General features: G+C 40.8%; 1 protein-coding gene across 1 annotated transcript in view; it reads right to left on the reverse strand.

Annotated features, from left to right (window-relative positions):
• Positions 1-1,634: 1,634 nt before the first annotated feature.
• The window catches only part of gabbr2 (gamma-aminobutyric acid (GABA) B receptor, 2), a 241,708-nt gene continuing 227,793 nt past the window's right edge, over positions 1,635-15,549 (reverse strand). The window contains exons 14-19 of the mRNA XM_077196192.1: positions 9,874-9,984; positions 7,744-7,968; positions 7,284-7,466; positions 6,342-6,471; positions 5,944-6,058; positions 1,635-3,148 (exon numbers count right to left, since the gene is read on the reverse strand). Of these exons, the coding sequence (XP_077052307.1) occupies positions 2,983-3,148; positions 5,944-6,058; positions 6,342-6,471; positions 7,284-7,466; positions 7,744-7,968; positions 9,874-9,984 (930 nt within the window). The 3' untranslated portion in view covers positions 1,635-2,982. The remainder of the gene's footprint in view (positions 3,149-5,943; positions 6,059-6,341; positions 6,472-7,283; positions 7,467-7,743; positions 7,969-9,873; positions 9,985-15,549) is intronic.

A 15,549-nucleotide genomic window follows, 5' to 3' on the forward strand; every position in this document is an offset into this window, starting at 1 on the left:
TGGGGAAGCACGACCTGATCGTCAGGTTCCTGAGAGGAGCGAGGAGACTGAATCCTCCTCGCCCTCCTCTCGTTCCCTCTTGGGACCTCTCAGTGGTCTTAAATGCCCTGCAGAGGGCTCCCTTTGAGCCTCTGCAACCAGTTGAGCTTAAGTTCCTGTCTATGAAGACAGCGCTCCTGGTTGCATTGGCCTCCATCAAGAGGGTAGGGGACCTGCACGCATTCTCCGTTGACGAAGCGTGCCTGGAATTCGGGCCCGGTCACTCTCACGTGATCCTGAGACCCCGGCCTGGATATGTGCCCAAGGTTCCCACCACTCCCCTCCGGGACCAGGTGGTGGACCTGCAAGCGCTGCCCCGGGAGGAGGCAGACCCAGCCTTGGCACTGCTCTGTCCAGTACGCGCTCTCCGCGCTTACGTAGACAGAACGCAGTGTTTCAGGACCTCAGACCAGCTCTTTGTCTGTTATGGTGGGAGACTGAAGGGAAAGGCTCTCTCAAAGCAGAGGTTGTCTCACTGGATAGTGGACGCCATTGCTTTGGCTTACCAACAGCAAGGCCGACCGTGCCCCCTTGGTGTGACAGCCCACTCCACTCGGAGTGTGGCTTCCTCTTGGGCTCTAGCACATGGCGCCTCGCTGGCAGACATTTGTAGAGCTGCAGGCTGGGCGACACCCAACACATTCGCCAGATTCTATAATCTCCGAGTGGAGCCTGTGTCCTCTCGTGCTGGACCCGCTCAGGTGTCTTCGCTTGCTCGCCATTCCACTCCACGGACTGGATACGTGCGATTATTCCTTAGGTGAGCCTTCCTCTTTGAAGCCCTGAGTTCCTCCTGCACTGTTGACGCTGGCGCCAGTGTCTATTGCCTGGGCGTCGGCTAGGTGCCTCCGTGTGCATGGTTCCTCCCTGAGTAACCCCCACATGTGTATTTCCACTGTAAGCCTCCTTGAGCATGTGTCTTTCCCTTGGCAAGCCATCTTGCCCTCCTGGAGTTGAAAGTTGCCACCCCTCGGGCTGGTCACTTCAGTGTTCACCCATATGTAGCCCTCCGGCCATATGTGTATCTTAAGTCCTCCCTACGGGTAGGCATGCTGCGGCATATCTCCTCTGAGATATGCTTCCCAGTGTACCTTGGTATTCCTGTGTTAAGTAGGACTCCTTCGTCTGTGCCAGTATCACGACAAGGGGATCAGACTTTCGCAGGGCACTGGAAGACAGCTGTGAAGGTGGCGTGATTTCACGGGGACCCCCATTCGTCGTCATCCGACGTAACTCGGAGTGACTACGAAAGGGAACGTCTCGGTTACGTATGTAACCCTCGTTCCCTGAGTAGGGAACGGAGACGTTACGTCTCCCTGCCACTTCCGCTGTACCGCTGGGCAGACGCCTGAGTTCAGTCTCGGCTCCTCAGCGAAGACATACCTGCATGTTGCCGGCGTCCTCCTTTATACCCACGCGGTGGGGCGGAGATACGCTATGCAAATTCCGCAGACCCATGGCATTTCATCGCCATTGGCTCGTTTTGTAATACTCGAAGTCGATAGGTGTTCTAAGCGAAACCCCCATTCGTCGTCATCTGACGTAACGTCTCCGTTCCCTACTCAGGGAACGAGGGTTACATACGTAACCGAGACGTTTCTTTCATCAACCAAAAGAGAACAAGAAACAAACAGGAGGGTAAAATGAGAGACTGCACCAGAAAGTCAAAACGAGGCTTTGTTCTTACGTGACTTGACTTATTAAGTTAATTACACTTGTGCTAATTTTTCAGTCCCGCTGTTTAATACAATATCGTCCTTCTGTCTTGCTGCGTGGACCGCTTCTTTTGTGTAACCTCGCAGCTTTCTGTGAGGATATTTTGGTTTTGCTCTGCATGGAGGACCACTTCCCTGTTATTATCGCAATTTGTGAGTCTTCTTGTTCTGTAACAGCAGGTCACATGACGGCGATTGTACATCCGAAGCATGGGCCTGCATCTGTGTGTTTCAGTCCCGGTATGCAGGATCAACTTGCTCGGCTGTAATGGAAGACTGACTCTCTAAAATCGCCGGTTTTGTCTCTTACATCTCTTTCGGCTGGACCTGTGGCTCTTTTTAGGTCGCAGTTGCGCGACTTCTAATGTGACATTATATGCGATAAACCAAAGTGGTACTTCCGATACTCTGTTACCAGGACAGGCCTACATGATGCTAGCTGTTTTTGAAGATAAACAATGTGTGGTACACGTCTATCCGGGTAAGAACAGTTGGCTTACGTTTACACTCCCTTGTTATCTTTAGTAAAAAAATCGAGACACTAATAGTCTTATTTACCATTAAGCACTTTTTCACACCATTGGGACACTGAAGCAATACAACAAATTCATATCGGTTTGCAACGTCGTACGTGTCTGTTCCTGGTTCGTCGACTGTTTGTAAAGTTCTACGGAGCACCAGGCCTCATCAGAATAATTCATTTCACAGCATAATCAAAGCTCACTTTGATGTTCAAATATGGTATTTACATGGCTGTTGACGTGTTGAATAAAGAGTCCTCGGTCACATCCGCTGCCCCTTTCCCGCAAGTTTCAGCAGAACCAATGTGCACAGATTTCGTGGAAAGGCTGCCGGCGGAAGCGTCTATTTTGTAGCAGCTAAGGCTACAGCGCCTGTCCTCTGTTGATCCACGCTGCTGTTTGGGGTGGGGGGGGGGGGGGGGGGTGGGGGTTGAGTCCATCGAGTTAGGAACGGGAGGTGACGGGACATTGATAATGGGTTGGGTTGCTGTGTGAGAACCTCCGGTCACCCCCCTCCTAGTCTGAAGATCAGTCCTGCTCTGATGTGGCTATGGATGGTGGGCTGGGGGTCATGTATGGATGAAGAGTCGGACCCCCCCACCCCGGGTTTCTCACACACTTCTGTTAACTGCTGATATTGCTCAGTCTGTCTTTTAAAAAAAAAGCTGATCGCTTCCTGGGAGTGCAGTGCAGGGCAGTGGTAAGGCTCACAGGCCGGACACCATAACCCTGTAGGAGGGGGGCATGTGTCTGTGACGGGGGCTGGAGGGCGGGCTGCTCGTGGGACTGCTGCAGCTCGCGTCCACCCCTCCTATGGAGGGTAGATATGCGTGATGCAGGATCGGCAGCTGCAGGGACAGCCTGCGCTGTATGCTGTGAACACAAATCACACAGTCGAAAATAGTTATTATACATAAAATACCCAATTCCTCATTTTCTTTAATGCTCTTTAGTTAATGTGTGTTTAATAGTGGGGAAGAACCCTTGTATGCCTGTAACAGACGTTCATCTATAATTATATCACAAAGCTCATTTAAAGTTCTTAATCAAGGGTTCAAGGTTTAGCTGGTTAGCATGACCCCTTTAGTTCCTGCTGGTGGATGCCATAACTACACCATCTGGACCTACCATTTAAAAGTTTGAGGCCTGTAATATGTTTTTGTATGCTTTTTGTTTATGTAATATGTTTTTGTAAGTTTTCTATTTGAATATATATTTTAAAATGTATTTTATTCCTGTGATGGCAAAACTGAACTGAAGACAGCCATTACTCCGGTCTTTAGTGTCACATGATCCCTCAGAAATCATCTTATTGTTATCAATGTTGGTAACAGTTGTCATTCTTTATATTCTTGCTGAAAACTTGTTAACTAGAAAGTTCTAAAAAACCCTTTAAAAAATAGAAATCATTTATTGATTTATTGCTTTTAATGTATCCTTGCTGACTGAAACAAAACAAAAATCGAACTGACCCCAAACGTTAATTATGAATGTATAAAGCATCTTTCTCCATTTTCTCCATACATATTCCATTACATATCATAAAAAAAAAAATATATATATATATATATATATATATATATACTGTATATATATATAGTTTTTTTATTTTTTATTTTTATTTATTTTTTTCTCTCTCATAATCAGGATGATGGGTTTGGGACTGTGCTTATTCTTTTGGGGTCTTCAATCCTGTATGTACCTGGCTGTGTGGATCACCTCATATAGAGTCATACCCGTGTTTCATACCTGTGTCTAGATTCAAACTGCACCCCAAGAGGCCGAAGCCCTTTAAATCGATTACAGAAACCAAATAGCAGTTATATAAAGTGCACACACCACACCTCTCATGATTGGTTTTATGATTGGAGTCTTTTTGAGTTATTACTTTCAATCAAATATTAATTTCATACATCAATTAAGGAAAATGTCTTCTGTGTTTAGAAATAATTAACATTGATTAGTCAGATGTTACAGGTTCACATCCAAAACAAAAACAAAATAAAATAAAAATACTTTTTATTCCAGTGTTATTTAACTAAATATGTATTTGTTTATGCTTTACCGCAGACATGGAGAACAGGCACAATAAATTAATTCGCCGCATATTCCCATGTCAGAGGGGGTGTTATTTTGCAAGGTCAAGACTCCATCAGCTACTGGGGTAAGTGTGTGAGAGTATGTGTGAGTGTGTGTGTATGTGTTTGATGAACAGTGACAGTGCAGAATCCCTCCTCTGTGAGATCAAACATTCATGTGCTGGGACAGCCTGTAGTCCTCTAATTCTACTCTCATGTCTATTTTCAGGGTCCAGTGCCTTTCGCTCTCACTAGAAATCACACATTATGTAACCACAGCCCCCATCCCACGTCTCTCTCTCTCTCTCTGTCCCTGAACCTCTACTTGCTTTCATTTACTTTTCCCCCTGATGTCTGTATTATTTCTCACCTTCATGTAAATGAGTCTATACAGCAATTTATGTTGTATCTGTTCACCTCGTTTTTAACCCAACAGTGGGCCTGGCAATTGGTATGTGGTGTGTGTTTACTCTAATGTGCAAGGCTTCCGGTGTCATTCGCTTCCAGATATTGTAGCTGTACAAAAACTGTCCGTTACGCTGCTTGATGTTGTAAAGTGGTAATTGTTCAAATATTATTTTAATTCATTATTATAATCATAAACACACCGGTTTGTAGCACTAATAGTTTGACCATTAACTGCACTTTGTTATTCTTCTAGTTATGTACCAATAGCGGCTAGTAAAACAGAAGATAAAAGCTTTCTTCAGCATTGCAGACAGTTTCAACAAGAACTATTTAGAAAATTAAAACCCTTAAAGACCCATAAAAATAACTTATAGCTAGTCAGTAACAGGTGTTTTGCAGAGATGTATATTCTCATTCTAGAGAGCAAAATAAAATTAAAAAATAAAAATAAACATTCTAATCAGTTTAACATTAGTGTTGATAATTTTTGGTCCTTTTTTCTAAGAAAGGTTTGGTAAATAGTATACAGTGTGTATATATATATATATATATATATATATATATAATTGATGAGTTTAAGGTCATTGAATGGCTTTTAATAGGTATGACTGTTGGCCACAAGAAAAATACATATAAAATGAATTTGAATAATCTGTCATCGTTTCTAAGAGAATATGCACTGTTGATGCAGCGTCAGATGCTAAAAACTCTTCACTACAAATTCACTACAAAAGTTTTTGTAGTGAATAATTGACTGCCATATGAGACTTCTTCACCAGCATAACTGTCACGCAAATTCTTTTACATTTGGGTGCGTGATTTTTCGTGATAATAAAATGAAGTTAATTATTAAATGAATAAGTAAATCAACAAGTAACAAGCAACTGAAAATTGTGCTTAAAATTTCTGTGAATAATTTGCTGATGCAGGTTCAAATAGACTCTTGATTAGTTTTATTGCCCCCCCCCCCCCCACCCCCAACTCAAGGGTTAAATGTCGCCCATGTATAGTTAAAAGCATGTAGAGTTTTCTCAGACTTATACTTTTGTCTTAATACTGTCATTGACTAACAAATCTTTCGTCAAAAGTTATATCTTGAAAGTTGGACTGATATTTTGTTCATAGATTTTTATGTGTCCAGAAACTTTGTTGGGCCTAAAGTGCATGTCGGTGTAAACTCACTGTTCTGGTGAGTTGATGTCTTCTAGTGGACCTCTGCTTATCCTAGAAGGATCCATGGATCCCCACTGAGCCTGAGGCTTCTGCTCTAAGTGGTTCTTCAGAGATTTCTCTCCATCTGAAAACAAAGACATGATGTTCAGAATGCTGCCTTTCCATCAGGATGTCAGTGGTGGATTCAGCTGAAGAAGATGCTGAGTCAGAACTCACACCTTATATGACACCTCAGGATGACATGTTTAGGGTTGAAAAATGTATAACGCCAATACATTGTTATTCTTCTCTGGGTGACAGACTCAGGAACAGAGGAAAAGAGTTTCACATACTGAAATGAGTCACGACTTACAGCTCTGTGTGATCGACAGGTGAGGAACACAAGATTTGATATCCACTTCTCCTACCTTTGCCATCAGTGAAGTTGCGTATGCTCAGGATATTGTTGACATCTTGGTAGTGGTTTTGTTTAATGTATGGAGTCTTTTCTGGAGTGTCCTGGAGTTGCATGGTAACCTCTTCTAGTTCCTTATCCAGCTGTAACACAAATTCAAAAACCCGGTAGAACATTACTATAAGGTCCCATTAGTAATGCATTAGCTGACAATGAGCAATACATTTGTTATGGTATTTATTCATCTTTGTCAAAATTGGCTAATAAAAATACAACTGTTCATTGTAAGTTCGTGTTAGCTCAAGTCATAAAATAATACTTTTGATATTAATAATGTATTAGAAACTGCTTAAATTGACAATAGCTAAGATTAGTAAATGCTTTGGAAGTATTTTTCATTATTACTACATGTTACCTAATGCAGTTAACTATGTCAACAAATGAAACCTTACTGTAAACCAGTAATTCATTTGATATAACAAATTAATAATTTGTAATTTTAAAAATAAAAAAACCCTCAAAACATACAGTAGTATGTTTCATTACTGTAAAATACTTTCAGTTGTGAAAACATTTATTGATTTCACAAAACAAAACTCCATACAGTTGCTCCCAAAAATATCTATTAGTCTTGATATAATTATTTATTTATTATTTAAGTATAATCATTTAGTCTTAATATATATTTATACTAAATCTACTATATGATATGGGCACTGTATTTTGATTTGCATAATATATTTTTTTGTTTACCTGTATTAGTTATTTTTCTTCACATCATTTGTTATTAATATATAATTTATTTTGTATTATAAAAAAACATGACCCCCTTTAGTGTAGTAGCGTATTACTAATTGTTAGAATTATCTTAATAACTGTTTAAAGTACACTGTCATTCTAGGAGTGTAATAATGTGGTCATTTATGACGACTGAAATCGGAGAAACCTCCGTCACCTCTGTAATTCTCATTCGGAGGCGGTGGTTGTCTGTCTGTAGTCCATCCAGACGGGAAGTGTTGGCCTGGTTAACACTGGTTACTGAGGTGGAAGTCTTGGAATCTTCCTTCTTCTGGTTCTGGGTGAACTTTAACCTCCGGTTCTGTGTGGCAGCATCCGGGTTTGTTCGCATTGTTACAAACTAACAAACGAGAAGAGAACAAGGACATAATATTGAGATCTTTTGGCATTGAGTCTGCTTAGGATGTATTTCTTTAGAGGTAGAGTCGAATCTTTCAAATTTCAGTGTGTTCATTTCCAGAGAGCTCCAGGGAATACAAAGTAAGCACTGTTCTCAATTATATTCTGGTTAACTTGCTAGGGATTTGCACAAATCAAAATGCCAGAATGTGGCTTTCGCTGACCTCTACAATTCTTTCCCCATAGGGCTGGACCAGGCTGTACATTCCAGTACTTACCTTTGGCACAAAAACCAGACACAGCGTGATGGTGCTGCAGAAGATGATGACCAGTGCCACGATGCAGAACTGCACATTAGGCTGATCTCGGGTCAGGAAGGACACTGCTGCCCCAATGATACACATGATGCCCACATTATACACACTCATACCGATGTACTTGCTGTCGTTCAGGGCGGGAATGCTCACATTTCTGGTCTCCCAGGCCAAAAAACACCCAAACAACTAGACAAAAAAGAGAAAAGTGCAATGAATTATAAGAGCAGTGAAATCTTAAGTTTTGCATAGACAATCATTTTCACCTTCATCACCGTGTGCAGTTCTCAGTTTACAGTGATGAATCATAAAGCCAGTGAGAATGAACTGTGGCTGACTTATTTAACACCCTAATGCCTCTAAAGGCAGCTAACAACACCTGTCCAACTCACCGGAAGTCAGAGAAGTAATCAAAGCACCTTTGTGTGCGACTAGAGTGAACTCTGAGAAATATGACTCAGCTAACATAATGACGCACACTCTGAGATCTGATTCTGCACCCACTCGCCTCCAACCTATTCAATCCTAATCCAATCACAGCAGGTCGCACTCTTTTTCCTTATTCACCCTCTCATTCTCTCTTCCTTCTCTCGTTCTACAGAAACACGTCAGCTGTAAGTGAAGCCGTGCTGATTTAGCAGCAGGTTTCTAAACATGACAAGAGGAAGGTAGAGGAAGTGGTAAGAAGGGTAAGAGAGCGTGAGTGTGATGGCATTTGCACTAGTTCACTAATATGATTTGATGACTTTCATTCTAAATACATTTTGGCCTTGATTTAGCATTGACACCTTTGCCTCCCCCCAAATCTACAGCTGTACTTTTTAGAGAGAAGAGAGACAAATGAGACTGGAAGAGATACTCTGTGGTCCACAGTTGAACTTTGACACGGATCATCTACTGTAGAGCAGGGTAAAAACAGAGGTAATGGCCTGCCAGTCAACCGAACCACCTGCCGCTATTACAGCAGCCAGAACAAGATGACATATCATTTCCACAGAGCACAAAGTGAGTAAGAGGGCAGATTTTTATTTGAGGATGGTGTCACCATTGACTCAGAGATTATGGTCTGTGCTATGGGCAATTAACGGACTGGGGGCATTTTGGTTCCTGAGGCACCTTACCAGTAATCTAAAGTGAGGTTAATTGGAAAGAGCAATCTTGCTCATATTATATCTCCTCCTAGGAGTACAATTTATCAAAGTCCAGTCAGTGAGTTTACTAAATGTACATTTCCGGAAGGAAATACCTTACCAGTAAGCACTGTTTGTAAGGAAGCAAAAGAACACATTTGAAGTTTACAGCAGTTCTTTTTGATTCCATTTCTAAAAACACAATATTTGAAGGCGCGCCAATATACTTTTAGTGCCTCTGCTGTAATGTTAAACCTGATTATTTGGAAACTTTTTTTTGCATATTTTATTTATTTATTTTTTTTTTACAGAAATTAGGAGTGGGAATATATAATATTTTCAGTTTCAGAAACTAAAAGTTTACCGGGGTTTACAGTTTCACAGCAATGAATTTACATTAATTCTTTTAAAAAATTTTTTAAACTCACAAATAGCAATTTCTAAACAATAAAATATTTTAGAGCTTGACATAACTAAAAAAATTATATTCATTGTAAAAATGGCCAAAACTTTTTAGGATTTTATTAATTTCCACTTTTCCAGGTCTAGAAATCAACATAAAAGACTGATATTTAAGCAATAAGCAGGGGGTGTTAATTTTGTCACTATAAGAGCTGTTCTTACGCCTAAAACCAGGGGTAAAATCATAGTAATGCAGACCTCAAGTGGCTTAGGTTTTTTTATTTGTAGCTTTTATAAAGTATGATAAAAGACAATATTGTTCCCTAATAAATATCCTAATAAATATATATAAATGGGTCATGAACATTAGGTAACTGTATGTATGGCATCTGTATTTCCTGATGTAACACAAGAGACTCAGAATCTAGTATTACAAATGCATTTTCATGACAGTGAGATATAGTGTATATAATAATTTACCAAGTGGCAGAATATTCAGACTCGGTTGTCTGCGGGAGCAGATGGCCATCATGTTGTTGCTCTCTAGAATGTTCTCACTCACCATAAGGAGGCCTTTGTAGGCATAGACAATCCCCAGCCAAATGGTCATGTGCGTGTTCTCGCAATGCTCCAGGAAGGGCCGGATTGCGATGTCTCGTCCCTGAGGATCTGCCTGTGGAGACACAGTGAGAAAACCAATGAGTGGAAATAATCCTGGCTAAAAAACACCTTTGTCACTAACAACAATAACAAAATACAGAGCCAGGGCTTATTTTGCCGAGACTTAAAAGTGTTTAAAATGAAGGTTGATTTGTGGTTGACTTTAAGAATTTATTAAATACATTTGCATTTAGATTTAGAAGTAAATTGCATTGAGTACCAATACTGAGGATGAAGGCATTACAGGAACTGGGATCATTTAAAGACCAACCTTAATGGACTTTCTCAGAGATAGTAACAATAATATAGTCACCTCTACGGTATGCCACTTGAGAGTTAACGATTAACAATAACTCTTTATGGGTCATTCATTGATTGGTTGATATTGATCGAGATATACAGTCCTGATATGCAAGACAGATCAAGACTGGACTGCGAAGGAGGTCTGCGAAAGAGAAGATCTCAGCCGTGCTGGGTCTAAAAGTAGCCAAGCTCTAACCCACTTTCTGCTGCCCCAGTTTGAAAAACCTTAAGCTTGCCATGCAACAACCCGGACACAAAGATAGACAGGGATCCAACCTCCAAACGCATTCCTAAGTCTTGCCGATTTTTCCCAGTTTAGTCACAGAGCGTAACACCCCCAGCTTTCATCCGCCGCTTGTGTGGATCTATCAGCATGATTTGAGTTTGGCATTAAGGAGTTCACAGCACAGAAGACATCTTCACAAAGTGATGGCGCCAGTAAAGTGGGCCAGCCAACACAAGAAGTTCTATTTATAAATGACATATTGCAAGATGTGATGAATCCAAAAAGTCAAACAGACATTGTCAGACAATTTTTAAACTCAGCGAGAGAACAGATCAGAGAGGAACTGCTGATGATGTCTAGTCTGCGAAAAATGTTGATGTGATTAAGTGCTTCTACAATAGTAACGAAAGAAATAGCAAAACATCTTTCCCCTCACTGAAAGTAACACAATAATGCTTTTACTTCTCTGTTAAACATTCAAGTGTTTCTTCTGACATCAAAAACCCAGAAATGAAAAGATAAAACTTAAATAAACTGCTCATTGCAAACTGCACAACAACAAGCGCTCTGCTTTCTCATAGCCTGAGCTGTAGTTAGTGGAGCTGTGTGGTGTTGCCGAGCAACAGTCGGGGGGGGGGGGGGGGGGGGGGGGGGTTAAAGAGAGTGCTGGGTGCTCAGTTATTTCTCACTGCATTAGGCGTCTAATGTAATTGTTCTCTGGAAGCTGGAAGGATGTGTGACTGACAGAGTGTCTTTGGAGAGATTGTGACACGAGGGACACAGTTAGCTGAGAAGAGAGAATTATGTCAGTTTATAGACTGGAATGAACCATATGGACACTGAGAACTGCAAACAGACAGCCATTAGATGTGTATTAGTACAGTAGCAGGTTTAGACACGTCTTGAGGCCAAGGGAGTGAGATTTACCTGCACAGCTCTTAGTACAAGCTGGCCTATGTTACACACGTGTATTTGATTAGGATTGTTGCTAAACTCTGCAGGACAGTGGGTCCCCAGGAAGACCTATAGGCATTAAAGTGTACGTGGTGTGATCGTGTCCTCCATGTATCTCAATCTGTGCATGAAAAAAATGAATCAACCTAAAATGACGGGGAGAGTGAAATAGAGGGAAAGAGTCATGGACTTCAGGGTTCTTTACCTCAGTTATTTCTCCAGGAGCATATATTTTATTCCATTGAGAGTTTAGTACAGCATGAATGAGATTTCTATTATCCAGCCTCTTTCTAAGACCTTTGATTTTGAATAGAGAAATGATAGTTAATACTCATTTGTATGGGTCAGTCACCCTTCTGTCCGTCTGTTTCTCTCTGACATGGCTTCTTGTGACCACGATCTCTTATCTGTAGTAATCCTTTTACATTACACCCTGTGATCTCTGAGTGCCACTGCTTAAATTTAGTATGGAGAGGCAGATAATGTTCAATGGAGCTGTTTAACGAGAAGTTAAGTAAATTATTCAGCCATCAAATCGTAAGGTCAACTCGAATGATACTTCACTGACCTAATCCCACAGCAAAGACATGACACACATCAAGGAACAAGGTTTAGCCCCAAGGTTCAATACCAAACTCGCAAAGCACCAAATACAAATTAAAATCAGCTCAGGTCAGTAAATAACACACTCACTTTGCACATGTTTGCCAGAACTGCAATATAATACATTATCTAAATTAAAAATGATAGAATGACCTCACTTGAGCGATTCAAATGGAAGACAATTTATCTAGGATGTGACACAATGTGGAATAATTGCAATTGCAATTCATTGCAATAATCCACCAAAAAGAAAATATTAGGAACAAAATTATGATTTGTGACAGTTTGCCTCATCTCATATATATTGAAAATGATGCAATGGCCTGCACGGCATGCTTTTTTAAAATTCGTACTTTTTCTTAGATTCAAATGTCACCAAGGCTGCATTTATTTGATCAAATTATTCAATTTATTACTCAATTATTGCATTATATCAATTTATTCCTATGAGGGCAAAACTGAATTTTCAGACTCCAGTCTTCAGTGTCACATGATCCTTCAGAAATCATTCTAATATACTGCCGATTTGCTGCTCAAGAAACATTTATTAGAATTATCAATGTTGAAATCAGTTTTGCTGCTTAATATTTGTGGAAACCGTGATGCATTTTTCTCCTCAGGATTCTTTAATAAACAAAAAGTTCAAAAGAACAGCTTTTATTTGAATTAGATTATTTTAATACAAAATATACTTCCATTATGCCACTTTCTCTGATCACTTGCATTTTGCAGGTGTGGTAAATGTACATTTTGGACCATGTTTAGCAGTTTCCGGCTCGCTGACTGCATCTCTGTGTGGCTCCTCCAGGGTTACATCTACCTGCTCCAGTTTGAGGATGAACCTGCAGCTGCACACTGAGGCTTTGCAGATCTGTCTCCCTCTGGTGTGAGCTTATTTTTGGAGTCCACTGCTCTAAACTCAACTTCAAATGCAGTGACTTCAAAGTGGCCCTGCTGCAGTCCCTGCGGCTCAGCCTGGGAGCTGCCATCACTGATTCATTACAGGCTAAATGCATCATTAGACCAGGAATCAAACCCCGAACATCAAGCGCATTTAAATATGCAAATGAGAACTTGCAGTGGCATGTTTCAGATTGCCTTTGTTATTGCAGCCTAAAATGCTTTTTATTGACATCATTCTTTAATCTAATGCTCCAGAATATCTCGTTTTTAATCACAACTCCCATCTGCTCGCTCTCCGCGAGTCTCCGATGCAAATGACTTTCACTATGTTGCCGTCACATGACTGCTGTACCGCGCACCCTTCGCCCTACACAAACACACTCACTTATGAACATGCAGCTAATTTGCGAATAACAACCTTCATAAATGGAGTTCGAGTGCTCGCTGTCAAACGTTATTAGAGCTCACACATGGCAAACATTTGTATCTGGTGACTACTGGGATTATACTGAGGTACGCACACAGATGCGCTCTCAGTATAACAGTCACGGACACATAAACACTCACACACTCGCAAAATTGGAAGGCCATAACGCATACAGCATGTTTTCTTTTCCGGGGGACAGTCGCGATTTGTGACCCGGGTCATCTATACATCCTTGTTGAGTCAAGGACACGGCGAGGTCACACACACAATAAGCCATCAGGCCTGATAACTCATTAGGACTGCTGTTTTTTTCCTCCATGAGGCCAGGCATAGCAAACTGTGAGTAATGGAGGATGGCCGCTCTCCATCATAGTGCACTCTGCTGCCCACATGATTACTGAAGCCACAAGCACCTTTCTGTGCCGTGGACATCAGGGTGCGGAAAAGTTGATGGGTAGATGGGTGTTTGTGCGACTGTCCTCATTCGGTGATGGGAATAAGAGTAGTGGAAATCAAATTTGAAACATTTTTGGAATGAAATGGCTGACTTCCTATCCACTTTTTCAAAGTCTTGATTTTGTTTTAGGGGTCTACTAGAATAGGTTTTTATGCTTGAAAGTTCAATAAACACTTTTTTTTTCAGCACCTCTCTTCCCAGTCTTTCAGTAACGCTCTGTTTTGTTCCTGTCTCTATGAAGCCCATCCTCCCTAAAAGCGCAATGTGCTCTGATTGGTTGGCTGGACCAATGTGTTGTGATTGGTCAACTGCTTCAAGCGTGTTTCGGAAATGTCACATCCCTTACCTTAACCGTGAGTTTCAACACACTGCTAACACAACTCAACCAGGCCTCGCCCCCTTTTTTGCATATGTCTTGGGTAATTATTTAAATGAGGAATATTGTGATGTGTACATTCCCGGAAGAAAACTCAATAATACGATCAAGGCGTTTCGGGGAGTTCAGAAACAAAGCACACTGATATAGAAAATAACTGCCATTGGAGTGACTTTGTGCAGACCTTTTTCATGCTCAAACAGCAACATTACGCACTAAAAGTTGAAAATGTAAAAAAGCAAAATAGGACCCATTTAATTCATAGCTAGAACTTTGTGTAAGCTAGGTAGACTCTGAAGATATTTTCAATATTTTTGCATAATAAAAAGAATATAACAATAAGAAAAGGATCAAAATCAAGTAGGTGAAGAAAAATCCATATAATTAGCAAGAAAAATGTCCTTCGAGTAAAATTTATTTAAGAGCTCTTTGAACCTATTGGTGAAATGTCCAAAATGGGCGGGAGTAATCCAGCGCATGTGAGGTCTGAACTGACCCAGTGCACTACACATTAAACAAACTCCCAGCATACTTCAAACACTGTCTGATCTAATCCTCGAGGTAAAGTCCCACTTGCGTCTCATTTACTTTATCATGCCTGGGATCATCCGCAGCTCATTTTCTCTTGTTCTCGGTTTACCTCGCCTTCATTGACTCCTTTGAGGTGCACGTCCTGTCCAGGATATTACCCCTTGTGTTAACATTAATTAAACATGATTATATTCTCTGAGTGAACGTGATATCTTTTGATGATGTTAATTTCGTACAAGATACTGAATGTTCCCGGTTGTAATAACAAATTTGTCAATTATTATGTGCACGGCTACTGTCAAGATCTGTTAGGCTGGTCCTGCTGGAGTTGAATTTAATACAGAATTTAGTTTTTAGGAAAGTTAAGCCAAAACTTGTGATTCAAAAAGCTATACTTCCAGCAGTGAGACAAAACTCTCTCTTTTTTCTCATTTTCTGTCTTTGGCAGACTAAGACGTGTGCATGCACATCATATTCCTGTCATTGCTAGCCGAGATAGCAGAAATTGATTCCTTGGAGGCTCAATGGAGGTGTTGTGATGTGTACTGGGCTGTATTATGCAGACTATAGAACGTACAGATGGGCTGCTTAACAGCAGGAGAATTTTGCTCTATAGTATTCATGGGTAAGACTGATAAGGTCACTGGTCGATAAATAACACTTCTCCAATTCTGTTTTAGAGCAGATTGAACCAGCTATAAATCTGCATTGTTTATCCTTTTGATATTTTATTTTTAAAAAATACAAAAATCGAACCGTTTATTGAAGTAAAAGAATTGAAAGTGGGGGGAAAATCAC

Source organism: Siphateles boraxobius, unplaced genomic scaffold (assembly GCF_051911475.1).
Source record: "Siphateles boraxobius isolate OS27281-9 unplaced genomic scaffold, OSU_SipBor_1 35, whole genome shotgun sequence".
Classification (NCBI taxonomy): Eukaryota; Metazoa; Chordata; class Actinopteri; order Cypriniformes; family Leuciscidae; genus Siphateles; species Siphateles boraxobius.